At 47.9% G+C, this 26,021-nt stretch overlaps 1 protein-coding gene across 2 annotated transcripts in view; it reads right to left on the reverse strand.

Annotated features, from left to right (window-relative positions):
• Positions 1 to 26,021, reverse strand: part of Sptb (spectrin beta, erythrocytic) — a 130,972-nt gene that overhangs the window by 64,193 nt on the left and 40,758 nt on the right. For both annotated transcript variants that reach the window (XM_021178696.2, XM_029484833.2), the window contains exon 2: positions 7,788 to 7,989. In XM_021178696.2, the coding sequence (XP_021034355.1) occupies positions 7,788 to 7,935 (148 nt within the window). In that variant the 5' untranslated portion in view covers positions 7,936 to 7,989. The remainder of the gene's footprint in view (positions 1 to 7,787; positions 7,990 to 26,021) is intronic.

Below are 26,021 nucleotides of genomic sequence, written 5' to 3' on the forward strand. Positions count from 1 at the left end.
GTGTCGAACTGTGGTGTTTATTAGCAGACCAAAGTGCATGCTGGCCTCCAGGCTCCCTCAGCGTTGCAAACACCTACAACAGAGACCCTTGCTGGCCTCTAGGCTTCTCTCAACTCTTCTCACTCCACCCCTACCCTAAACTTCTCCAGCCTGTGGGCCTCCCTTCCACCAGCTTCTCACTGCTATACAACCCTGCCATTTCAGCCATGTGCCCTCTTTGCCCTCTTGGCTCTTTCTCTGGGTCTCCTTGGTTCCCTCTCTCTTCCTCTCTCAGCCTTCCCCCTCCTCTCATGGCCCTGTCCAGTGTACTGGCCATGTTTAGTCTACCTCAAGAGGCTGCAGGTGAGGAGAAAAACAGGAATAAGTGTCGGACTGAGATGTAGAGCAGGATGGGCCACAGAGGGCTCAGGGATACAGAAGACAACCTGGGGACTCAGGCTACACAGCACCGTGATTCGTAATGTCACTTCCGTCCTGTCTGTAAATGATGAGGGAGCAGCTCTGTCTGCCCACGTCACAGGGTACTTGAAGGGTGGTGGAGACAACCTGGGTAAAGCCTGTGCACACAGACTTGTTTCCAGGTGCCAGCTATTGTTAGACTTGGCTGGCACTCCCTGGGATGCAAGGCTACAAGTCAGAATGGTCTAGGATACAGTCCCAGCCCAGGCAGGAATTTCTGGAGGACCTAATGATTTGTTAAAAAGGTTACTCTCTTTCCCCAAGCCAGGACCTAAAGCTCCATCAGTCTTGATAAAGTGGCACTCTGACCTTTGCCAGTGATGTTGGTGATAAGTGGCTTCCCAAGTAGGTGAACTGGGAGAGCCTGAAGCATCATAACTCAAGCTCCTAGAGGTCAGAGAGCTCCCAGAGCTCCACAGAGCAGGAAGGTGGCTGTACCAAGGTCACTTGACATAGCATCAGAACAGAAGAAGCAGCGTTGGAAGGACAACATCAGCTACTGCCAGCATGAGTCACTTTCTCCCCACATGTGGTGGCCTTCGTGGCTCAAACAGCCATCTGCCTTTCCTAGACTTCTGCATGGCTTCCCCATACCTTCTGTCCCCAGGTCAAAACAACCACCTCAAACTCAAACTAACCATACCACTTCTTTGCTAAAATACTTTGATTGGTGGGAGCAACCCTGTTCTCCATCCCTGGTATCCCGAGCACACCAATCTCTCAGGCAGCTGCCTCTCCCTTTGACCATTCATTCAATCTGCCATTCCTGTTCCAAATACTCTCCTTCACTACCTTTTTCCTGAGGCTCCTGCTGCCTTCTTCCAGGACTTCTCTATGTCTTCTAAGGCCTTCTGAGAGATGACTCCTATATGCCCCCCCTTTTCTGCTACCACTAACTCATGCATTGACTCCAGCAAGCTGGATTGGTTGAGCTGTAAGCAATGGTTGGTTGATGCTATAAATTTATAGTGTTTCCAGGAAACCTTCCCAGTGTTCAGAATCATGTGTGCGCACATGTGTGCGTGCATGCGTGCGCTCGCGCTCGCGCGCGCGCGCGCGCGCGCGTGTGTGTGTGTGTGTGTGTGTGTGTGTATACACGGTATGTGTGTATGTGATGTGTGTGTGTGTGGCATGTGTGTGGTGTGTGTCTGTGTGTGTCTCTGTGTATGTGTGTGGTATGTGTGTATATGTGGCATGATTGTGGGGGTGTATGTGTGGTGTGTGTGATGTTTGTGGCATGTGTGTGTGAGGTGTGTGTGTGGTGTATGTGTGGTATGTGTGTATGTGGTATGTGTGTGTCTGTATGTATGTGTGTGGTATGTGTGTATATGTGGCATGTATGTGGGGGTGTATTGTGGTATGTGTGGTGTTTGTGATATGTGTGTGTGAAGTGTGTGTATGGTGTATGTGTTATATATATGCATGGTGTGTGTATGTATGTATGGGGTGTATGTATGTGTTGTAGGTGTGTGAGTGATATGTGTGTTCTATGTGTGTGTGTATTTGATCATGTGTATGATTATTTGACCCTCTCTCACTGGACAGTAAGGTGAGAGATTTCCTGGCTGATCCAGTTTCCAGCATCTGAAAGCCAAAGTGTCGGGATGCACAGTGCTCCCAGACGCCTCTGCCAGCAGCCTCGCTAGCATTCTCTCTTACTGACATGATAAAAAGAGAAAAATGAACACACTGAACAGATGCTCTGAAAACAACGCCCTCGGCACCTCTTCAGCATGCAGCGTGCAAGGGAGCCCTCAGGGATCTGGGGTGGGATGTGGCTGCTCCTAGGAGGCCTGGCGTTGGAGCCTGCCCTTGGGAATGAAGCTGACAAGCCACAGGAATGTCCCAAAGATGGAGGAGGCTACTAACGTGGCTCACTCAGACTGCACGGCACGGGGAGAGAATAGAATCTTATTATTAACCTCCGTGCATTAATATTTGATAAAGCTTCCTCACAATGATAGATAGTAGTCACCCATATGAAGGGAACAGCCTGGTTCTGCAGAGTCTCAAAAACAATGAACAGCTTTCATCAAGAGTGGGGAGCTGGGAGAGGCTCAGTTGGTACAGCGCTTGCTGGATTAAAGTGAGCACCTGAGTCAGATCTCTGGAGCCTATGTAAAGATGGCAGGCATGGTGGCACACACTTGCGATCCCAGTTCTGGGAAGGTGGAGAAAGGTGCGTTCATGGGGGCTCTCTAGCTGGTCAGCCCAGCGGAACTGGTGAGCTCCAGGCCAGTGAGTGACACTGACTCAATAAAAAGGTGGGCAAGAGCTACAGAGCGACACTCAAGGCAGACAACACGGTCAGGACGTTACCCTCTCCTGGGCTTCCCGGGAGCACACGGCACGGGAAGTTTCATCTGTGCAGAGGCTTGCCTGGGCTGGGGCTCGGTTTCATAACTGCCTACCTCCAAGAGGAAGCTGCTGATCCAATTACTTTCCTTCCTCTGATAGTACATTAAAATGACGGCTGATGAGTAGATATTTAGTATGTTTTCCCAATATGTGATTTCTAAATGTTTTGAAATCTGAGAAGACAAAACAAGAAAATCCCAAACCCTCAACACTTTAAAAGCTGTCGTAAGTGTCACCACCTCCGGGCTCACAGGTAGCTGGAGGGGTGCTGTGACCATGAAGAACTGATGTCTTGGTGGCAGCTGCTTCTTCTGAAGCCACCAACAGGCTGTCATGAAGCAGTGGCTGTCCACCCACTGAGTTAAAATCCTGCTCCCTAAGAGAAACCAGACACCCTCTGGACACAAAGCCCTTTCTGGGTCACTAGGAACAACAGGATCCTGGCACCGGTGGAGAAAGCCAGCTGAGGGGAGGTCTTAAGGCATCTCTTAAGAAGACTCTAAAAGCCACCGGCCACCAAGGTAAAGACCAAGCATGCTGTCCCCTCTCTGGAGGGCTCCAGGGCAGCCATGGAGGAGCCAGGAGCAGTGAACTCGGAGGGCTGCCACCCTGAGATTCTGATGGCATGTCTGCTAGTTATAGAACTAACCCTCAGGGCGTGGCACTGTGGGTCAGCAACAGTGCTCATCGGAGCAGGGACGCAGCCTGCTGTGCCCTGCCCCCAGCACGGATGACCCTGTTACATTCTTTAAACCGTCATTGTTCGTTCTCACTGCGCAGCCTCATCCCACTGTCAGGGAGGCGATTACAAAGAGAACACAGAAAGGAAGCCTGCCTCTCTTTTGAAGCATCCTGGATATGCAACCCAAAGGCAAAGTGAAGCCAGCTGCACAATGTCAGGCTCTTGCTTCAAAGGAGGGGCTCTGTCTAGTTTCTCCCTTAGTAACCGTTTCACTGGTCAACACTTAGAAAGGCAGAACATGTCAGCCACTCCTCCTCACAGGCCCCTCGGGAGACAGGAGACGCAGGACTGCTCTGCTCTCTGTGCCGCCACCTTTGAGATGCATCTCTGTGTGTGGAAGGGCCATAAATCACGTAAATCATGTAGTGAGTGGCATATGGGGTGCGGGAAGCCAAGCTGTGTGCCTGTGGACAGGGGACAGGGTAGGAAGGAGGAGGACTGTGGGAAGGCAGATCAGGAGGGGGTCACCACACGGACTTCCCTGCTGGGGCATCTTTGTGCTGCTTTCTTTCTGGCCCTCCTCTTCCACCAGGGCCACATTTGTGGCAGGCATCGTCACTGGGGTATGTGACCAAGTGCAGGGAAGTGTGTGGGTGCAGGCAGGGGGGTGTGAGGAACGAGTCCAGGGGTCAGGGGTCAGCGCGCTGACTGCTACAGTTCCCTGCCGTCCTCAGCACTTTGCCTCCCATTCAGGCGATCACATGTTGGTGACCCTAACAGTGGAAGGGAGCAGGATCCCTGTGACAGTGAGGGTTAGCTCTCTGAGACCCTTGGAGCCTGTCGGTTGAAACACCAAGGCTGGAACCTTGGGAAGGACATGGCTTTTGGCTTTCCAGCTGTTTCCTTCCTCTATCCCTTGAGGCAGATCCCAGAGGGAGAAATGTAACCCCACCAGAGACAACCCAGCAAAGCCTGGTCAGAAGGAAGCCTCCAGCCTGCCCATCACTTAGCCTGGCAAATGCTGCCAGCCAGAGACAAACTTGAAGAACTTAGAGTATGTTTACAGACCTGCCGGAAATACCCTTTCTGGGCTCCAGCACTGTATGCCCAGCTCTCCTCTGCCCCACCCCCTCCAAGGTCAAATGTGTCACCTCTCCAAGTTCTCTCTCCCATCCCCTACTTCACTTTAGTCAGACACCTTAAAAGTCATTCACTCTAAAGCAAGCTCAAGGTTTCTATACACAAGGGCAGGGTAACCAGATGGCTTGTTTAGTCAGGCCTAGCAGGGTTGGGGGTTGGGGTACCAACACTGAAGCAAAAACAGACTAGGGAGTGTATTCTCGAACACTGACGGGAAGTGCACTTGAGAGAACGAAAAGATGGGGGTCTGTTAACCTAAGGACCAAGAGGGTCTGCCATGCTGAGGAGAGCATCTGGGGAAGCTCACCACAGTCTGCTTCCCTGGGCTCTGAGTGCTGAGGAAAAAGCAAAGGTCTTGAAATAGCCGGTTTCCTGAAGAGACATGGGGCCCATGCCCAAGATTTAGGCTAATTTCTGTAGTCCCAAGCTACCTAGACAGTGGGAGAGGGAACAGGATCCGAGTGACAGTGCAGTGGCTTTTGGAGACCCTAGGAGTCTGTTTCTTCCAACCTCAGCTTCCCCAGGTAAAGGGTGCATGTGTGTAGGGGAGGCAAGGGATAATTAAGGAGGAAGAAAACGTTCTGGAACAGGCCAAGGTAACCAAGCTGATGATCTTGGGCATTTGAGGTTGAGAAAGGACAGCAAGTATTTATAGAGAGCTTTCTTCAGACCAATAAAATCTACTATTCACTAGGCCGCTAGGCTTTTTTTTTATTATTGCTTTTTCATTTTTCATAAACTTTAGCTTATTTGATCTCCACAACCTTGGAAAGCACTGCCACCCACTTTATAGCCTGGGAAGGACAGCTAGCGCTCTTCCATGGCAAGAGCAACAGCGGGAAGGTGGGGATTCCAAGCTGAACCTGTGACATTTTCCTACGCTCTAGATCGTCAATAGCAGAACGAGAATGGCAGCCCATAGCCAGCCTAGCACATGACCCTGACAGACGCACGAAGAGGCAGGGGCCAAAGCCTTCTGGCCTTTAATACTCTTACAGGTGGACATGCAAGGGGACCCTGTGATATGGCATATGATCACATCAAATGTAGCTTCCACTTCCTGAGGCCCTGCTAGAAAGGATGACTCCGCCTGTCCCACCAGGATGGCTCCAAAGAGAACTGAAGATGAAATGATCAAGAAGTTAAAACTGGGGAGAGCTGACACGTTCCTCTCTTTACTCTTATTCAAGTTGACTCAACTCCTGTAGCAGGTCAGGGGGTCTCCAGCAAATCCTGGATAATCCCCCAAATGTTAAGGGTCCATAGTTCCCAGAAGAGTGATACCCTGGACTCAAATAGTATGGAAACTCCCAGCGGACCTTCCTAGAGCTTTATAGCTTCTAGCAGAGATCATTCCACATCACCTCTCAGGAGGAAGCCAGCAAACGCCTCCTTCCCCGGGCCAACTGGAGCTACTCCGAGCACTTCTGATTTCCCAAACTCCACAGGGCCCTCACCGCCCAGCTCCTGGCAAATGCCCCCACATTCTGACTCTCTGCGTATCATCTCCTTTGCTTTCTCATTGCTATTTAATTTATGTGCCTTCCCCACAGTTCTTCTCCAGTTCCACTCATGCTAATTAATTGTGAGCACAGTTCTTTTTTCCCTATTAGATTATAAGTCCTTAGAGACAGATGCTATATTGAATTTATCTCTGCGGTTCCCCCACTCTCCTTTCATGTTTAGCTGGGGGGGGGGAGGATAGATTTAAACTTTGTGGCCATACAACATATAATTACTAAAATGAAATTTACCTAGGTTTCCAGTGTGTGTATATGTATGTGTGTGCATGTGTGCACCCATATACACACATGTACACATTAGCTGTGAAACAGATCATGGGTCGAGTCCTATGATGACAAAAGAGAGGAGATGCCACAGTCCCTTCTTGGAGTGAGAAGCCATTCCCAAGGGGCCTAAGTCCCTGCTCCTGTCTCCAGGTTTCCCAGGAACTAAGGTGTCTGAGAATAAAGTGGAAAGGAAAGGAAGAGACAACTTAAGCAAGGCCGTAAGACAAAGAATCTTTGTCAAGGCCAAAAGTGCTTATGGGAAAGCCTGAGACTTTCTGGCAAGGTAGAAGACGGCAGCAGGCAGTGATTGGTGCTCAGGTCCAGTCAGGTAAAGGCTAGCTCCTCCCACTCACACACACCACCACACAGCCCATAGAGCTCCAAGTTTCTTTATTGGCCAAAGATTTAGGGTCAGTTCTCTTGAGTCAAGTTCCAGGGAGACAATAGAAGCAGTTAGTAAAGGGGGGAGCGGGTCCTAAAAAAGCAGATCTCAGCTAGCAGGCAGAGAAGTCATTCTACTAGAGATGTTAAGATATTCCCTGCCATGAGCATGTGTGCACACACACACATACACAGAGACACGCACACAGACACTCGCACACACACCACACTCTCGAAGGAGGAAAAGCCTTGTGCCATACTAGGGCTCACAAACAGAGGCTCCACCATAGCAAGGAAGGACAAGGATCTGTGTATGTGTGTGTGTGTGTGGGGGGGAGAGTCGACTGTAACCTTCTGACCCTCATGGTCCTGAGCAGTACCTGTCAAGGCCTTGATCTGAAAGGGCCTGGCTGAGCTGTTCTCATAATCCAGCTATGAATAAATCAGTAAGACACTGCTAAGCACAAATCCAACCCTAGTTCAAGATGAGAGGCTTCATGCCGAAATGTCCTTCCTAAGGCAGACTGGAAAGAATGCTCTCTGTTTACAATTTCCTACCTTCACTGGGACCACAGAGGAAGCAACGATAATTGCTCTCTCCATACATATAGGCAGGGTACTAAGGGCACAGGTCACCTCTTGAACTTGTGCCTGTGTAGCCCCTCAGACACTCCTTACTCACATTTTTCACTTTAGTCCCAGGTCACTTGGAACAGAGACAGATGGCCGAACCTACCCTCCACCAATGTCAGCATTTCCCTGACTCTCTGAACAATTGGGAGGAAGTGGAGGATTCTGGGACAAGCTGTTGAAGCCTGTACTCCCTGGGGAAAGGGTGCTCTCGGAACTTGGCAAAGGTGTTCCCAACACTGCCATATGAGAGCTCACATACAGAGGCTCCACCATAGCCAGGAGGGACATGGACCTGATAAGGATTATGACTGTAACCTTCTGACCCCCATGGCCCCAAGCAGTACCTGCCAAGGCCTTGATCCGTGACCTCTCAAAAAGCCTGGCTGAGCTGTTGTCATTATCCAGTTCGTCATCGGGGGCATCCCAGCGGGCATTAATCCGGCTGAATGGTGGCTGGTTGCCCACGTTTTCAAACTCCGTGGCCGATGTCATGTCAGCAGGCTCTTCTTAGCAGCTGTGCCTGGCTCAGTCTTCATGGAAGGGTCCCTAGAGGACAGCAACACAGGCAAAGGGTTAGCATCCAAGCCCCTTGCTCTTTTTCTCGGTGGAGACTTATGAAGGAAGTCCAACAGAAGCAGATCCTATGGAAGCCACGCACTGTCAGGGCAGTTTCTTCCCCTGAGGTCTCAGGGTCCTGTATTACAAAATATTGCAGCAGGAGTAACAGCGGCATTGGCTGTGACAGTGGCAGTGTTTGGGACAGGCTGAGAGCTGCATGCGGCAGGGTCAGGACGGCCAGCAGGTGGAGACATCAGTCCCAGTGAGCCAGCTTCCGTCAAACCTGCTGCTGCCTAGGTACTGGAGCAGCTTAAGAGACAGCTCCCTTGGGAGCCAGAGGCTGGGGAGTGTGGGATGGGCACTCAAGGAAGAGACACCTCAGTCATGGTCTAAGATCAGAAGTCTGCCTGGGGGTGGGTGGAGACGAAGGCAGGTGAGGGAGGGGGGAATGACAGTTGCAGTTGACTGGGTCTGACTTACACGGAACCAGTGTGGGGTTGGGTGGGGGTGGAGACATTGAGTCTATCAGGCCGCCAGCCCCATCACTGAGACTCCACCCTTAACAACAGAAGAAGTCAAGTTTCTTCTTGTTCTTTTTGTTTTGCTTTGTTTTGTTTTCTTCTTGAAAGTGTGAGCAGTTGTTGGAATAAGGTCTCCTGTTGAATCCCTGACCAGTCCAAGCAGCCCAGAGAGCCAGGGTAGCAGTAGCAGGCACTGTACGCCATGACATAAGGAGAACTGGGTATGTTAGGGACTGAGTGCCAAGAGAAAAAGGAAGAGCCACGTGATTGGCAAATGCTTTCCAAGGAAGTCTGGAGGCACTCGTGGAAGGATGGGTCGAAAGGGACAAGAATCTAAACGAAAGGAAATATCAACACTGAAGATAAGAAGCAACAGCAAGAACCAGGGAGCCGGCAAGTAACTGGAGAATGGGAGATGTTGGGGAGAAAAGAGAGACAGGAGGTGGCAGCAGCGGCCATCTTGGTTACCAATGTCCATGGCCTTGGGAAAATTGCTGCCTTCTCTCATCTGTGCCTGGGAACTTAAGAAATTCCAAGTTCAAGTCTGTACTTCAGAATGGGGGCCCAGAGCCTTCCCATTCAAGAGAGTAACCATGGGTGGAAAGGCCAGGGAGGCGGTCAAACAACAAATATGAATAACTAGTAAACTATACACCATCTTTTCACATATGCCAACACGTGGGCTCACATCCCCGACACAGTCCCCAGGAGGCTCACACAGGCAGGAGGCACAATGTTTGCTCGCCACTCTGAGCACGACTGCAGTGTTTGGACCTTACTCTTCAGACTTAGTCACTCCAGACTCTCGTCTCCCAGTCTGATAAATCAATCCCACCACATCCCTTTGAGGTAAGTCAGGAGCCAAAATTATCATTTCTAACTGCACAAGGGAGAAAAGACACAGGATGAGGCCTCCCCAAGGTCGTCTACCACTACTGTGGGGGCTTAGACAACAGGCCATGCTGGAGTCCTGTTATCACCCTTGACCGGAATGGTCTTAGGGATAGGGAGAGAGAATTGGGCCATTGGGAGAGTGTGTCCCAGATGCTAGCGCTGAACGAAGGATTTACTGCTCAGGGCAAAGAGAACGTGCAAAGTGGGAAAGCCAGTCATTATCCTGAACACAGTATCCCCCACACCATGCCAGGCCTGTGCTCAAGACTACTGTTGTCCCTTTGAACAATCCGTTCTCCATAATGGACTAGCTGCTTCTAGGGCTGGGCTGTCCTCTCGATGGTCTGAGCAGAGACAGCTGGGAAGGGTTTCCCTACTCCTCAAGCCTTCACTGCCTCCCCGGAGGAATGCAATGACCACAGAGGCTGACAGGCTGACCACCACCTGCACAGCCACAAGCTTATCCAGTAGCCCCCTGAGAGGGGCCAAGTTGTCAGATGTGAGGTAAGATCGCCTCTGAGCCCCAGAGGTAACCAGACCCTGGCTCACTCCCTTCATCCCAGGCTATTTTTAAGAGTGGCTGAGAGAGGCCCAGGCTGTGGGTCTGGGAGTGAGATTACCTTAGCTATGGCTTCGTAAATAAGTCTGCCCCAGAAAGATGAGCCCAAGTAGGCAGACCAGCAGAACCAGCGCGCAAGGCAAGATTGATGGCCCTGGGTGCAGGAGATCAGGGACACAACAGCAATTCATCCTGCTTAAAAACACCATCCTTCCTGAGACCGCAGCTCACAGAGGACAGCAGCCAGACAGTGGCTCTGCCAGGAATGTGGGGAAATACATTTGTGTATCTGAACAAATGAGTCTAGTATGTTTGTTTGCTTGCTTGCTTGCTTGATAACAGAAGGACCAGGTCCCTGGGGATAGATACCACAGAAGAAATGAGAATGGGGTCTCTTCCTCCTGACACCTTCCCTAGCCCCTGCCCAGGTGGCAATTTTGCCAGAGTCAAGGGTTGGTGGGTGAGGTGTGTCCACATGCTGAGGCAAAGATGGTCTCAGAGAGGATGGATTACCTATGGTGATTCCAGAAATGAGCAACACCCCTCACCCCAGGCCAAGACAATGAGCCTGAAACCAAATTCAATCCAGTGCTTTCTTGGTGTCACCCAGGTCCCTCCTATTACCATCACCTGGACCCTTCAAAGGCCCGGCCAGAAGAACCACTATAGCTAAAGAGAATAGCACATGATGGGGTCTCACGGGAAAACATCTGATCAAACCAGGAGCCACAGAAGTGGCATTCAAGTTGTCATCTGAGGGGAACTTAGAAATGGGGTGATGTGATCAAAGCTTTGATGATGTCAGTCACTGATGCATGCAGAGTGGACTTCCATGACTCGTGGAGGCCCCCATACAAGCCTAAACATGGACCTTATGCCCCTGTCAGCAAAAGGAGAGAGGGTGTCATATGGGTGGTGCTTGAGCATACAACTCCCATTTCACCCCAAAGATCTTAAGCTACCAAACCTCTTATCAAAGAGTAGGCGGGTCTCCTTTGTCACATCTCCAGAGTCATCCTTATCCCTTCCTTGTCTCCAGGTGACATTGCAGGACAAGCCCTACGGAGCTTGCCTACACAGCTCAACACTGAAAAGCCCATGTGACTATAACAGCTCAGAGTGCTTGATCCTGGAGCCGCTCACAGCCACCTCTCACACATCCTGGAACCCATCTGCTTCTAGAACGGGTGTTAGGCCTCACAATGTGAGCCTCAAGTGCTTTGCCCAGCTCATCAATGAGGACCCGAGGAAGTGCCGGGGGCTACAGTGTTTTCTCTGTAGGTCTGAGTTATGGTTTATGTTAGCTTTAATAGACTCTCCTCCAGTTCCAGTCTCCCAATAGTAACCAGTACTCCCGCTTCTTCCCCAGGTCCCTCAAAGGCAAGAAGGAGGAGGAGGAGGAGGAGGAGGAGGAGGCCCAACCTGCTTTTAACCTATTTGATACTATGGCAACCCAGGGCAGGAGATTAGATTCTGTAGTTCCCTTGGTTACTTTTCGGCGAATGCATCTCCAACAAGGGAGCATGCCCACCTACCCACTCCTTTCATAAATGGGTTGCATATGTACAGACACCTTAAAGAAAAGGCAAATGCATAAACACACACACACCCAAGTAAGGCGAGAACCAGTGAGATGCCATTCACCCCAGGAGTCCCACTGTCTCCTGGTCATCTCCAGTCTCAATATGGTTACAACTAGTGAACACACAGCTCTCAGAACAGGAGGCCACGGGAGTGTCAGCGTCATGGGGCAGGATGGAGGCCTAGGTAAGTGCCACCTGTAAGTGGCCTTTCCAGCAGGTGAAAGCCACCAGCATTTCTCCTTCTGGAGTGCTCTCTGCCTTGCCACACTGTGCAGTTCATATGCCAACCCAGCCTGGCCACAGCGACAGGGTGTGGCTTAGGATTCAGAGCTCCAAGGCTGTAGTCGCCAGCATCAAGGATGCCTATGCATTTGTGATGTTCTGCAATGTACTGGTTGTTCATTCCTGACTGTTCCTGTTTGGCGATGCCTTTCGCAATCCCTGCTGCTGCAGTTCCTGTCATTAGGCAGGGGCTTCAGGCCCACAAGTTACAACATGCCTGCCCTCATCATGGAAAAATCTATTAAGCACTGTCTCTGGTCACCCTGCTGCGGCTGGAGCAGGGGTGGGGTGGTGCTAACTGAGCTCTGCCAGTCCTTACAGGGATTTGGTTGGGAACAGGTGCTGCTTAGCTCTAACTTAGCTCTGACGGGGATTGGTTTTTCAGAACAGTGTTTATCAGAACTCACGTCCTGCTCCACTGGGAACAACAAGAGGGGAGAAGAGACAACAGTCTTACACGAAAGGTGAGCATCCCTGCTCTACAACACTCCAAACTCTGGAGCTGTTTCAGTTTTGACATGAGATTGCAATTGGAAAATCCCATACCTGACCTCATGTGATGTTGGAGTCACTAAAAAAAATACTACATAAAATTGCCTAAGGCTATGTGTGTAAGGTGCACATGGAAACATACATGAATTTCATATGTATGAAGGCTTGGACACCCTCAGGACTCTCGTTATGTGTGTGCAATTATTCTGTTAAATATTTTTTTAAAAATCCAGAATACTTCAGATCCCACACCTTTCAGCACATAGTCTTCAAAGATAATGTCTCAGTGTTTCTAGGCTCAATAGCAACAGTTACAGAAAACTGATGCTCTGCAGCCCTGCTTCCCCAGACTCAGGTTTTTGTTGAGATTAACACTGATTTATTCTCAGCTGTAAGGCTGAAAAGGTAAAATGCCCACTCTTTCTTCATTCATTAGGAGGTCCCCAGCCCATATTCACTTCTCTCTTCTCTGAAGAGAGCTGCAGGAGGCAAGGAGGTAAAAAACAGACGCTCCAACACTGGAAATGGTCAAGAATAGATTGAAATAACAAATTTCAAATAATTAAATATTTCTAATAAAAAGGATCAAATGATAGGACGCCTAGTGTCCCTGAGAATGGGACTAGACTGTGTGCACAACACGGACCTTACGACCTGTGATTTTCTTGCCAAAACCGTTGAGCCCTAGACTCAAGTCTTCAGGGCTGACTTCCCATGTTCAGGATTTACAGGAAATCAAGAGATAGGAAAGCAAGGAGCCAAATCCAGAGCTCGGGGCGTCCTGCAGACGACGGACTCAGTTTCCTCCAATTCATGTCACTGCGACAAGGCTGGCAAGATGGCTCAATGGTTAAGAGCACTGACTGCTCTTTTAGAGGACCCAGGTTCAATTCCCAGCACCCTGATGGTGGCTCATAACTATTTGTAACTTGTGCATGGGATACACAGACATTTGCAGGCAAAACACCAATACTCACAAAGTAAATAAAGTTAAAAAAAGAGAGACGAGGTAGGTTTTTTGTTGTTGTTTTGTTTTGTTTTCGAAGAGACAGGAATTAAGGATTGTCATGGATCAAAAGAAACTTAGAAGATGTAACAAGTAAATAATGTGTAAGATGTTTTGTATCTTAGGGCAATCGAGGCTATCTGAACAACAAACTCAGTTTTGGATGCCAATTAGGAATTATAGTCTATTGTAACAGGTACAATAATGATATTGTGATTATGTAAGAAAACTAAACTGTGTTGGTTTGAATGAAAATGGCCCCCAAAGCTCATAGGGAATGGCACTGTTAGGAGATGTGGCCTCGTTGGAGAAAGTGTGCCACTGAGGGTGGACCTTGAGGTTTCAAATGCTCGAGACAGGTTCAGTTTCTCCCTTTCTGATGCCTGCATCTGGATGTAGAACTCTCAGCTACTCTCCATCACCCGTCTGTCTACATACTGCCATGTTCCCCATCATAACAAAGGACTAAGCCTCTGAAATGTAAGCCAGCCACAATTAAATGTTTTCCTTTAAAAGAGCTGCTGTGGTCATGGTGTCTCTTCACAGCAACACAGTGAAACCCTAACTAAGACATAAATCTACTGCATAGTTTAACAATGCTGAAGTACGCATTGAGTAAGACATGACATCTAGGATTTGCTTAAATCTGTTTTAGGATTGTAGGAAATAAATAAACCAAATGAGAAAGTTCTAGCAGCTGACTTGGAGTGAGACACACATGGGAGTTTGCGGTACCATCCCCATGGCTTCTTCAGGAAAGTCTTGTAAAATTTTTGAAGTTAGTTATGATGGCTCACGCTAGGAATCCCAGCATTCAGGGGGTTGAGGCAGAAGGATCGCCATAAACTCAGGGCCACAGTTAGGTGTCAGGCCAACCTGGCTACACAGTGAGACTCTGTCTCAACAACAAACAAACAACAAACAAATAAGGCCTTAATAAAGCTTTTACTTAATGATATACTAAATTTATAAAATATAGTAGTCTACCCTTCATGAAAGATATAGTTCTAGATTCTCAAGTGGATGCTTAAGACTTCACTTAGTGCTGAACTCTAGATAGAGTGGTTTTCTCTACAGATACAGATCTATAATAATGCTTATAAAACTATGACTATAATAAAATTATATTATATAAGTTATATAATATATTATATATATATATATATATATATATATATATATATATATATAATTGCCAGCATACTCTTTTATGTTGGCTCCATTCGGCAGACTAGGAGTTACTTAAACTTTAGCTATGACTCTATGAAGGTCAACCTGACTAGAAAGGCTAGTGAGCGAGTGCTGGGTGGAGAGTATACACAGCGTGGATAGGCAAATGCAGAACGATAGGATGATTGGCATCTACCGAGTAGGAGCTGCAAGTCTTCATCATGTCGCTCAGCAAAGGCTAAAGCTTACAAATTCACTTCTCAAGTTTTCTACTTAATGCTTTCAGATTGCCATAACCATAGAGGGAAACCGCCTAACAGTCATAAGCCTGAAATGCAAGTGGTGCGTAGAATACAAGTCAGCGCCTCCATGGCCCTAACACCTGGCAAGGTCTGGCTTCTCCTGCCTCCCTCTCTGAGCTCATCTCCCATCTGCACATGTAACACCCAAGCCTTCTTTCATCTCTTCAAACTTGGTATGTCTAGCCTACCTCTGGGCCCTTGTGTGTGCTGGTGCCAGAGAATAGCTTTTGAAGCAACCATACATGTCTGTCTCTGTCCCATTTCCCAGACTCTTCTTAGAGATCACTCCCTTGTGGCCGTCCTCCCTGGGCACACTACATAAGCTGAGTTCTCCCCACCATCCTTGGTCTCAGTCGTCCGATCCACTATCAGAACTGCATTTACGCATCTGTCATTGACTTCTCCCCAAGTTTACTCTCTTGCCTGGACGGTGGTGGGTTCCGTGGAGGCGGGCCAAGCCACACCCATATCCTAGCACTCAGTGCTGTGCTGTACCTGGGACCCGAGTAGGTGCTCAATGCCTGTTTGAGACCGACTCTCATTCTGGAGCCCCCGACCTCCACCTCACCATACCCATCACCTCATGTTCTCATGCCCCAGTTACCCCACTTGTGTGCACTAAGCATTCATGTGGAATCTATCAGCACTAAGGCCGGTTATTTCACATCTGACTTTAGAGTGCCTTTCATTGGTCATCCCTTCATGTTCTAAAGCTCTCTTTACGCCAGGCTCTTGCCACTTCTTGCCTGGCTTTGGAAAATATTTCACGTCTTCCTATGCTCAGGCCTTTCAACCTACCGCTCATAAGAACACATCCCACCTCTGGAAGCTTCCAGCAACACAATCTAATCAACAACGGCATCTAGGGCTGAGCGCATCTCTCCGTTGTGCTGACTCTGATCAATGTATCCTGTGCCTGCACATTCCATGTGTCATATCCACACACTGAAAGTCAGCCGTCTCTCTCCTCACACTTTTTTTATGTTTACAATGAACACATTTTTTCACTTAGAAATTCAATATAGAGCAGTTTTTCAGAATTTAATTGGGTTACCTTTTCTCTCCCACCCATTCTCCTGGGCCCTAGTGGAAGGAAGGGGCAGTAACTGGTAGGAGCCCAGCTGTGACTTCCTTCCCAGTCTTCCTCCCTACCTCAACCTCAGTTGCCAAGGGCAGGCCAGTGTAGATCCAGACATCCACACAGTCCTCCCTACTTGCCACCCCTCAGTCCCTGGCACCAATGTTGTATGTACTCCTTTGTTTTTGTCAACTTGATACAAACTAGAGTCCTCGGAGAAGGGAGAACCTCCTTAAGGAAATGCCTCCATCAGACTGGCCTGCAGGCATGTCAGTGGGGCCTCCTCTTGGTTAATGACTGATAGGGCAGGGTCTAGTACACTGTGGACAGACAGACAGTCCTAGGCTGTACAACAAAGCAAAGCTGCACAAGCCATGGAAGCAAGCCAGTAAGTAGCACCCTCCATGGCCTCTGCATCAGTTCCTGCCTCCAGGTTCCTGCTTTGAGGTTCTGCCCCAACTTCCCTCAGTGATGGATGATGACCTGGAAGTCGTAAGACAAAATAAACTCTTCCCTCCATGAAAGTTTTGCTCAGGGTTGTTTCTCGTAGCAACAAAATATAACTAATGCAAACGTCTAGACTTTTCTCCTTCCACCATTGTTTTAACAAACTCAAGTCTTTCCATCTTCAAGCAAAACTCTTCCCGATCCCCTGCCTTCCCCCTTCTTGACAAAGTTGCCAAGGACACAAACATGTAATTGATTTAAGAGGAAACCCAGCAGGCTACAGCAAGGCCAAGAGCCAGTCGGGCCTTTCAGAGCTGAGAAGTATAGATAGAAACAAGGAGGTGAAGGCTGTCCTTAGCAAGCTACAGCATGCAGATGATGAGGGCGGCTGCTACCAGCAGTGTGCTGCCCCAGCACGAGGCCATACACACCAAGGGGCCTATAAGCCGCTTGCTGAACACATGCACAAGACTGGGAAATGGCCCTAGGACGATAAGAGTCCTCCTGTAGAGGACATACTGTTTGGGGGCTCAGAACATGGCATATGCCGTCATGCTGAGGACTGGTCATCGATATCCGATGCTGTCACTGCTGCTCCTGTTCCTCAGTCATCACACGCTCCCAGCCCCTCTTCTGTTGCTAGACCGTGGGGCTCAAGGGATGGCCAGCGGCACTGAGGCCCAAGCCCTATGAACCTCTTTACCCAGTCCCAGCCTCAGCAACCTCACTCGCAAGACTGAGAAGAGCAGCAGCTTCCCTGGGTGCTTCCAGACAGGAAGGCCTTCCCCACTTCACGCAGAACTCTTTCCTGTCTCCCTCCTCGTGCCACAGAAATGCCAGTCACGGAATGATTTCAACCCCAACATCTCCACCACACAAACAAAAGCAGCTATTTTAAAAGACGGACTTTTAAATAATGTATAAGTGATGGGTGCCAATTTATTCGTTCATGTTGGAGCTTTTACAATAACTCAATTAAAGCTCATCTTTTAGTTTGGGCCCACAAGGACTCCTGAGGGAACAAGTGCTGGCCAAGGGGTTTTCCCATCCTTGGCCAGGGCACTGAGCCTGACTTCGTGAGGCCATCCTCTGGGGACATTTAGGAAGTTATCTGCAAGAGGCAGCTCCAGACTCAAGCAGAGGTAAGTGCAACTTCTTGAGGCCTGGCATCAGCTCCTGCCTCGCCCAGTCTCCCGGGCCTTCACACGAGCATGTAGCCACTTGGCCTGAGCTCTGCTGGAGGGGACCAGCCACCAGCTTATGAAAGTCACACTGCTGGCCACACTCCTCAGGAGCAATTTCAAACTCTTTGGCTCATCAGATCTCAACCTTTGGGTAGTGACCTCCTTGGGGGTCACATATCAAGATATTTACACTATGATTCATAGCAGTAGCAAAATGACAGTTATAAAGTAGCAATGAAATAATTTTAAGGCTGGGGGGTCACTACAACATGAGGAACTGCATTAAAGGGTTGTGACATTAGAAATGTTGAGAACCACTGCTCTAGATGATTGTGAAGCAGAGCTTGGGCTAGGAATGCCTTAGCTACTACTTGCCTGTTGCTGTGATAAAATACTCTGACCAGAGCAAGGGTTTATCTTGGCTCACTGTCGGATTGTATAGTCCACCATTGTGGGGAAGCCAGGGTGGTAGAGGATTGAGGCAGCTGGCTTCACTGCATCCATGGTCAGGAGAGACAGAGACAGAGAGACAAAAATAGACAGAGACAGACAGACAGACAGACAGACAAAGATAGACAGAGACAGACAAACAGAAACAGATTGTTAACTTTCTTTCTTTCTTTCTTTCTTCCTTTCTTTCTTTCATGTATATGAATGCACTACACTGTAGCTGTCTTCAGACACACCAGAAGAGGGCATGGGATCTCATCACAGATGGTTGTGAGTCACCATGTGGTTGCTGGGAATTGAACTCAGAACCTCTGAGTCAGTACTCTTAACCACCGAGCCATCACTCCAGTCCCAACGTTTCCCCTTTCTATCCAGTCTAGGATCCAACCTCAGAAGGTGGAGCCACCTACCTTAGTTAACCTAACCAGGATAATCCCTCACAGGCACAGCCAGAGGCTAACCTAATGTAGACAATCCTTCACATGTGTGTCTGGAGGCTTGCCTCCCAGGTGAGTCCAGATCCTGACAAGATGATGATCAACACTAGCCATCACAGACGGGAACCCAGAATAACTAAGATATATATATGCATATATATGGTTTTTCGAGACAGGGTTTCTCTGTGTAGCCCTGGCTGTCCTGGAACTCACTCTGTAGATCAGGCTGGCCTCGAACTCAGAAATCCGACTGCCTCTGCCTCCCAAGTGCTGGGATTAAAGGCATACGCCAGCACTGCCCGGCAGATGTACACATCTTAGTGTATACATCCCCACTTACTGCGTGCTCACCAGAACAAACTTAAATATCATTGTTGAAATCATTGTTGCTATGGCTGTTATTACCATACTCTGTCAAAATAAAAGACCTAGCTTGGAATCCTAATTGCTGTACTTAGTAGTTGTGTTCTGCAAGTCGATTAACCACTCTGTGCCTCAGTTTCCCTGGGCTGCTATGGCACAGCTACTCTGCACACCCATGTGTTGGTGCTCCCCTTTCTGTTCACACAGTCGAGATGCATGTCTCAGCCAGCCTTCTGCTTAGGTGACGCTGAGGACTGAGCAGAAGTCCTCTTCCAGGTTTTAGGCATCAGACTCCTCCCCATCATTCTCTGACCTTTGCCCCTAAGCTCCTAGAACCAAGGAACCAGGGCCACAAGAGAGAGGGAAATGCCTTCCCGGACCACTAGGGTGGAAAGCTTCCTTCTTGCTGCAAGAAGCTCTCCTTACCTACACAGTGAGAGAGGAAGAAAAGCTCCTTTTGCACTCTCCTCCAGTCCACTCAACCAACATCTACTGCACAAACTTGCAGAAGAGATTATAAGAAGTTATCCGACCACGATGTAGAAACCGTATACTGCTACACAGCCCAAGCTGCTATTTACAAAACAACATGCCGCAGCGTATTCTCCACCTTGTGAATTCCATCAATACGCTCTCACCATAAAGATAAAGGGAAACTGGAAGCAGAGTTTATTGCCAGTCCACTGTTCTCCCTGGGCTTTTTTCCCTTCCACTCTTTCTGAGTGTCCATTCTAAACTGCCTTAAAGCCAGGTCCCTCCAGCACCTTCCTCCTTCCTCAGACCCACTGACCTTCCCACAACCAAGCAAGACTGACACTGACAACCTAAGGCCCTGAAACTGTAAAGAGAGGGGAGCTGCGATCACTTTACTGGGAAGATTCAAAGGAGGGAACGCCAAAGAGGCAGGTTTGGAGCCAAGCCAGGCCAATGGGTCAGAAATGGTTAGCCGGACAGGCTACTCGCCACCTTCAAATAATGCAAGGGAGGTAGTGGTCTACGGTATCTGCAGAAAGCCAGCTGCACACACCCAGCCTGCCGCTGTCAAGTATGGACTCCTCATTCTGGCTTTGCGCTGTAACTCTGGTCTAGTTACTTTTCCTGTCTCTGTGATAAAAACAACTTAAGGAAGAAGGTTTTGAGAGCGCAATCTAGTGGGATGGGAAGGCAAAAGGCAGCAGGAGCCAGAGGCAGCTTGTTGCACTGTATCCTAAGCAGGAAGCTGGGTTAGTTAAATTAGCTCTCTCTTTCCTGGGTTTTCAGCCCAGACAGTAGTCCACAGAATGGTACCACCCACACTTAGGGTGAGTATTTCTACCTCAATTAACCTAATCTGGATAATCTTCAGATGCACCCAGAGATTTGTTTCCATGGTGATTCTAACTTCAATCAAATTGACAATCAAGATAGGACTAGAGAGGTTATTCAGTTAAGAGCACTGTCCACTCTTCCAGAGGACCAGGATTCAATTCCCAGCATCCACACGGCAGCTCACCACTGTCCATAACTCCAGTTCCAGGGGATCCGACATCCCTCACACAGACACACATGCAGGCAAAACACCAATTCATATATGATAAAAATAAATTAAAAACAAGACAACCACCCAAAACAACAAAACAAAATAAGGAGGAATGCTTTGCTGGGCAATAGTGGCCCGTGTTTTTGATCCCAGCACTTGGGAGGCAGAGGCAGACTGTAAGACAGCCAGGGTTACACAGAGAAACCTTGTCTTGAAAAACAAACAAACAAACGAACAAAAGACTGGCCACCACAGAGAAAGAACCTGATTAGGGAGCAGGAGTTGTCCAAGGTTTAAAAATGCATCTGGGAGAGTCCAGACTGAAGGCTAGAGCGCTGGCCCCCGAGGGTCACACTCAGACTTAGCGTCACTGTGCACCTTACCATAGCCGAGAGACCGGATGGATTTCCCAGTCCCACTCTAGCATCTTATATTTGATTGCAGAATTAAGACAAGCACTCACCAGTCGTCTGTAACTGTTTATGTATGAATTCAATAAATATCTATGAACTATAGCATCCCTAAATCTATTACTTAGATCGAAATATACAAAATATTTATGATAAAAAACTATAAAGCAAAGAAAAAAATCATGGAATAAATCAAAGAACTAAAGAAAAATGCTGTGCTCTGGGATTAGAAGAATCAATGTTGCTGAAACGTGAAGTCTCCAAAAGCTGATCTATAAACTCGACACACTACCAGATGAAATCCTGGCAGGACTTTTTGGTAAAAATCAACAAGCTGGTTTTAAATTAAATGGAAAAATAGGTTAGAAAAAGAAAACTTATATTACTCCATTTCAGACTTACCATAAAGCTAAAGTTATTAAGATAGTTAAAAAAAAATGCCAGGCATGGTGACATACACCTTTAATCCCAGCACTCAGGAGGCAGAAGTAGGCGGACCTCTGGGTTTGAGGATGGTGGGAGCTGAACCTGGGTCAGCTTAATCCAGCTGGGTTGTATAATCCAAATTAAAATCATCTGTTCTTCAAAAGACACTGCCAAGCATGAAAAAAACAAGCAGCAGGGGAAGACATATTTACAAAACACACGTCTAATAAGGAATTTCCAACCAGAAACATAAAGAACTCTCAAAACTCATTAATAAAAAATAAATAAAATAAAAAATAAAAAACCTGGATGGATAGTGTCGATAATATACCTTTAATCCCAGCACTTGGGAAACAGAGGCAGGCAGATCTCCCTGAGTTTGAGGCCAGCCTGGTCTACAGAGTGAATTCCAGAAAAGCCAGGGCTACACAGAGAAGCCCTGTCTGGAAAGAAAAAAAAAAGCAAACAAACAAAAACAAAGAAAGAAAAAGAAAAAAGAAAAAGAAAAAACCTCTTAGCTGAGGGAAAGCAGAAGGTTTCTAAAGATGCCTCACCAGACAAAGCATGAGGATGACCAATGAAGCACACAGGAAAAGGTGAGTGACCTCATAGGGAGATGCAAATTAAAGCCACAAGATAGCAGCATCTGCTTATTCAAATAGCTTATCTAAAACAAACAAACAAAGCCCTGGACTGATCAGGATGCCAGCTAGGCTACCCAGGCTCCCTTACTTCACATGTGATATGCAGAACAGTGTGCAGCGAAGACAGAAAACAGAGGCTGAGATTAGACATGCGTTTACCACAAGACCTAGCAATCCCACCCCCAGGCATTTACCCAAGAGTCGTGAAAACCATTCCCACAAAACTCCTATGCAAATATTTATAGTGACTTTACCAACCAAGACTTGGAAACAACCTAAATGCTTATCGGCTCATGCAGAATGGCTTCGCCAACTGGAAACATTCACAAAGTCGGATATTACTCAAGCGATAGAAAAGCCTTGACAAACACACAACACTGGTGAGTCACAGATGCATTACAGTAAGTAAAGAAGGATGGAATCAGAAGGCTTCCTGTTACATAATTTGATGTATGTGACACTCTGGAAAAAGGCAAAACTATAGGGACAGAAGCCAATCAGTGATGCCAGGGGTGAGAGTTGGGATCCCAGGCTGCTAACAAGCATGAGGGAATGCTGGGCACTGCCGAGTACTCACACGCCATGAATATTTACCAAGCCTATGGAAATATAATCCAGAATTTAGAATGTGCATGTAAATTACACCTGAATAAACCTCAAAATAAAATAATGAAGCTAAAATTATAAATAAACATAAAAGACTAAAACACATTTACAGAATACTTACTTCTAGCAGTCACGTTGTTATTAACTGCTCCGACAATAATAATTTAGAACAATTATTATAATTTAGTTTTACATAAAGAGAGAGTTTTCTCCAGCTAGATACTGTAATGTGAATATGTATAGAGAAGGATTCTGGGCGTGGGAGGGATGACTCATAGGTGAAGAGCATTTACTGCTCTTGCAAAGGACCAGGGTTTGATTCTCAGCACCCACATGGGGATAGGGTTACTATACTTACTTGATCCGATCTGCAGAGGATTCAAGGCCCTTATCTGGCTTCTATAGGTACCTGCACATACATGTTCACACACACACACATGCACAAGCACTCATTAAAACAATAAATCTTAATTCTCCCTATGTCCAAGTTATCTAAAATATCATATTAATAATGACAGAATAAGTATAAATAATGGCAATAAATAAAGTGGGGTTTCAGAGGCAGGAAAGAATATTTGAAGCTAGAAAAGTCTTTAGAAGAAACATCTGAGAACATAGAGTGGTCATTTTTATTGTCCAATGTAAATGATATTTATTAGAAAGTTTTCTCAAGCCATTTCTCCCTGATCACCCTCATAAGTCTGTAATACAGACGAGAGACACGTTATTAATGTCAGTGCAGCTCGACAAACCAGGAGTTGGAAGTCAAATTCTCTTCCGCTGTGAGCCATCTCTCCAGTCAGAAAACCAGATTCTCTACCTTAGACTTGGGAAGATGGAGTCAATGTCTAAAATCTCAGGGCTTCTGGAAGAAGCACCCTGAGCAAATGCATCTTTTTCTTAAGACAGGCAGGGCCCTTAACGAGAGCCAGGTGCCCTGCTTCCGATGGTGTTCCATAAGCCCAACACGACTGTCTGAGTCTTTATCAAGTAGGAATGAGAGCCAACAGAGTGAAGGGTGTGTGTGTGTGTGTGTGTGTGTGTGTGTGTGTTAGAGGACATTTGGAAAGTGGGTCTTTCTTTATATTGTGGGGTCTAAGAAGTCAACTCACAGGGTGAGGATTCATCAGGCTTTACCCACTAGCTATCCTGCCTTCTTGTCCACCTTATTTTTTGAGACCTGGTTTCTCTTCCCAGTTCTAGACTGGCTAGCTAGCCAGCAAGTACCAGGGCCCTCCCTCTACACGCGCAACCCAGAGCTCTGGGATTGCGGCGTGCCTGGCTTTTATGTGGGTGTCGGAGATGGAATTTAGGAACTCAGGCTCATGCAGCAAGCACTTTACAGACAGAGCAGGCTCCTCAACCCAGAGCAGAGGGCTTTTGAGGTAACTGGTTATATTTATGGTTTCGATGTCTCAAACCATTTTTTATAAATACAAAAAAAGAAAGAAAGAAAGAAAGAAAGAAAGAAAGAAAGAAAGAAAGGAAGGAAGGAAGAAAGAAAAGAAGAAAGAGAGGGAAAGGAAAGGAAAGGAAAGGAAAGGAAAGGAAAGGAAAGGAAAGGAAAGGAAAGGAAAGGAAAGGAGAGGAAAGTGAAAAGGAAAAGGAAAAGGAAAAGGAAAAAATGGAAAAACCCTTGAAAATCACATGGATAATGCTGTCTGCTTCAAATGCAAGATAACAGGCTCATCCCGCAATTGTTTATATCCTACCTGGCCTCCAGTGCAAACTCAGAAAGCTGTTTCCTCTTTGGAGAGATCAGTTCCCTGTGACTGAGGACAGCACATGCTCCCCGGGCTTGCCTGCCTGAGCTGTAACCCATATAGCTCAGGGTACCATTCCCGTACACACTGGATGCTCACACACTGGCCTTGCCTGCCTGAGCTGTATCCCATATAGCTCTGGGTACCATTCCCATACACACTGGATGCTCACACACTGGCCTTGCCTGCCTGAGCTGTACCCTGTATAGCTCTGGGTACCATTCCCATACACACTGGATGCTCACACACTGGCCTTGCCTGCCTGAGCTGTACCCTGTATAGCTCAGGGTACCATTCCCCTACACACTGGATGCTCACACACTGGCCTTGCCTGCCTGAGCTGTACCCTGTATAGCTCTGGGTACCATTCCCATACACACTGGATGCTCACACACTGAGCTCCTTGCTTCTGGAGCCTGTCCTTATGCCTAACTCTGAGCAGAGGGGAAGGCAGATGCAGAGCGGTCCTCCTGGTGTAGAAACCACAGCACCAGTGGAGTCACATCTACAACCTGGACATTTTGCCGTGATATACATTTTTTTTTTTTTGCCACTGCTAACAAAATGATACAGGGCAGTGCTGTGATGAATATCAACTATTTCCTGAGTGGGTGCTAAATAGATGCCCATAAGCAGGTGGCCTGTCCTTGTCAGTGCCCCTTCCCCCCACTAGCCAAGGAGTAACAATCAGGCAGGTGACTAAGAAATCCCTTACAGACAGAGCTGGAGAACATGCCTCCCCTCTCTGCTTCAGTTGTCTTACCTGGCCTACAGGGAGTCAAAGTCTCCTGCTATGAAGCTGTTACCATCAAATATTTATTGGCAATTTGCCTTGTGCCGGGCATGGGGTTTTGTAAACACCATCACGAGTAAAACTCAGAACAGCACTGAGAGGCAGCCATTCCCTCGATAGGTCAGGAAATGGGGGAGGGGGTTAGAGGATCAGCAACTTGCTCCAGTCAGTCAACCTTTGGGGGACAGAGCCCAGGCAGTCTGGCTCAGAGCCTCTGCCCTTATCCACTTTGGTCGCCACCCCATTGGCCCAGTCTGACACCAGCCCTGTGCAGGAAGGAATATGGAGATCAAAGGGACACAGAAAGTATAAACAGTTTTAAAAGCAAAGGAGATGAACTCTTCCACATCCAACTTGACACCAGGCAACAGGAACTTCCAGAAAGGCGACAGGAAGAAACTGATCTCCCCAGGGAGACCCAAGAGGCCTCTTAGGGTCACACTAATCCATCCTGGTATTTCAGAACACAGACACACCGGGCCTCTAGCCTGCACCAGATCCACATCTTACAAGGGCCACCATCTACTTTGACCCCCCAACTCACAAACAGCAAGATGGGGAGCATTCTGGGATAGAAAAGAAACTGAAGCAGAAGAGAAATGTCTGCAGTCAGGCCCGGGGGGGGGCATCTGAAGTCCTGCTTTTATGTTTTTTCCCCCATGGGCTTTCTTTAACATGAAACACATCTACTTATTTGCAGGAGGGAAAGCCCAGTGTGTGGCAGACAAGAGGGCTTCAAGCAGGAGGCTCCACAAGGTGTTGTGGTTTGATACCGCTCTCCCCGTATCTGTTAAAGAACGCGGCAAATTTTATCATCTGGAAGCAGCCAGAGACTACCCCTAAATTCTGGGCACTGTACGTGGGCTCCCCAGAAGCTCCTACACTGGACTTAACATAAGTACCTCTGCCATCAGATAATCAGGGCTGAGCTGCTGCCAAGTACCCAAGATCACATTCTTCTCTTAAAGTGGCCTGATTCCAAATAGCTCCTCTTGGAGCAATGGCTGCGAGACTGTAGAGGGCCACCTGTTCCTGGGAGGCATGTGGGCGCAGCCAGTGTGGTGGACGCATAAGCTGGGAGAGGGTGTCAG

Source organism: Mus caroli, unplaced genomic scaffold, assembly GCF_978045245.1.
Source record: "Mus caroli unplaced genomic scaffold, Mus_caroli_1 scaffold_14, whole genome shotgun sequence".
Taxonomy (NCBI): Eukaryota; Metazoa; Chordata; class Mammalia; order Rodentia; family Muridae; genus Mus; species Mus caroli.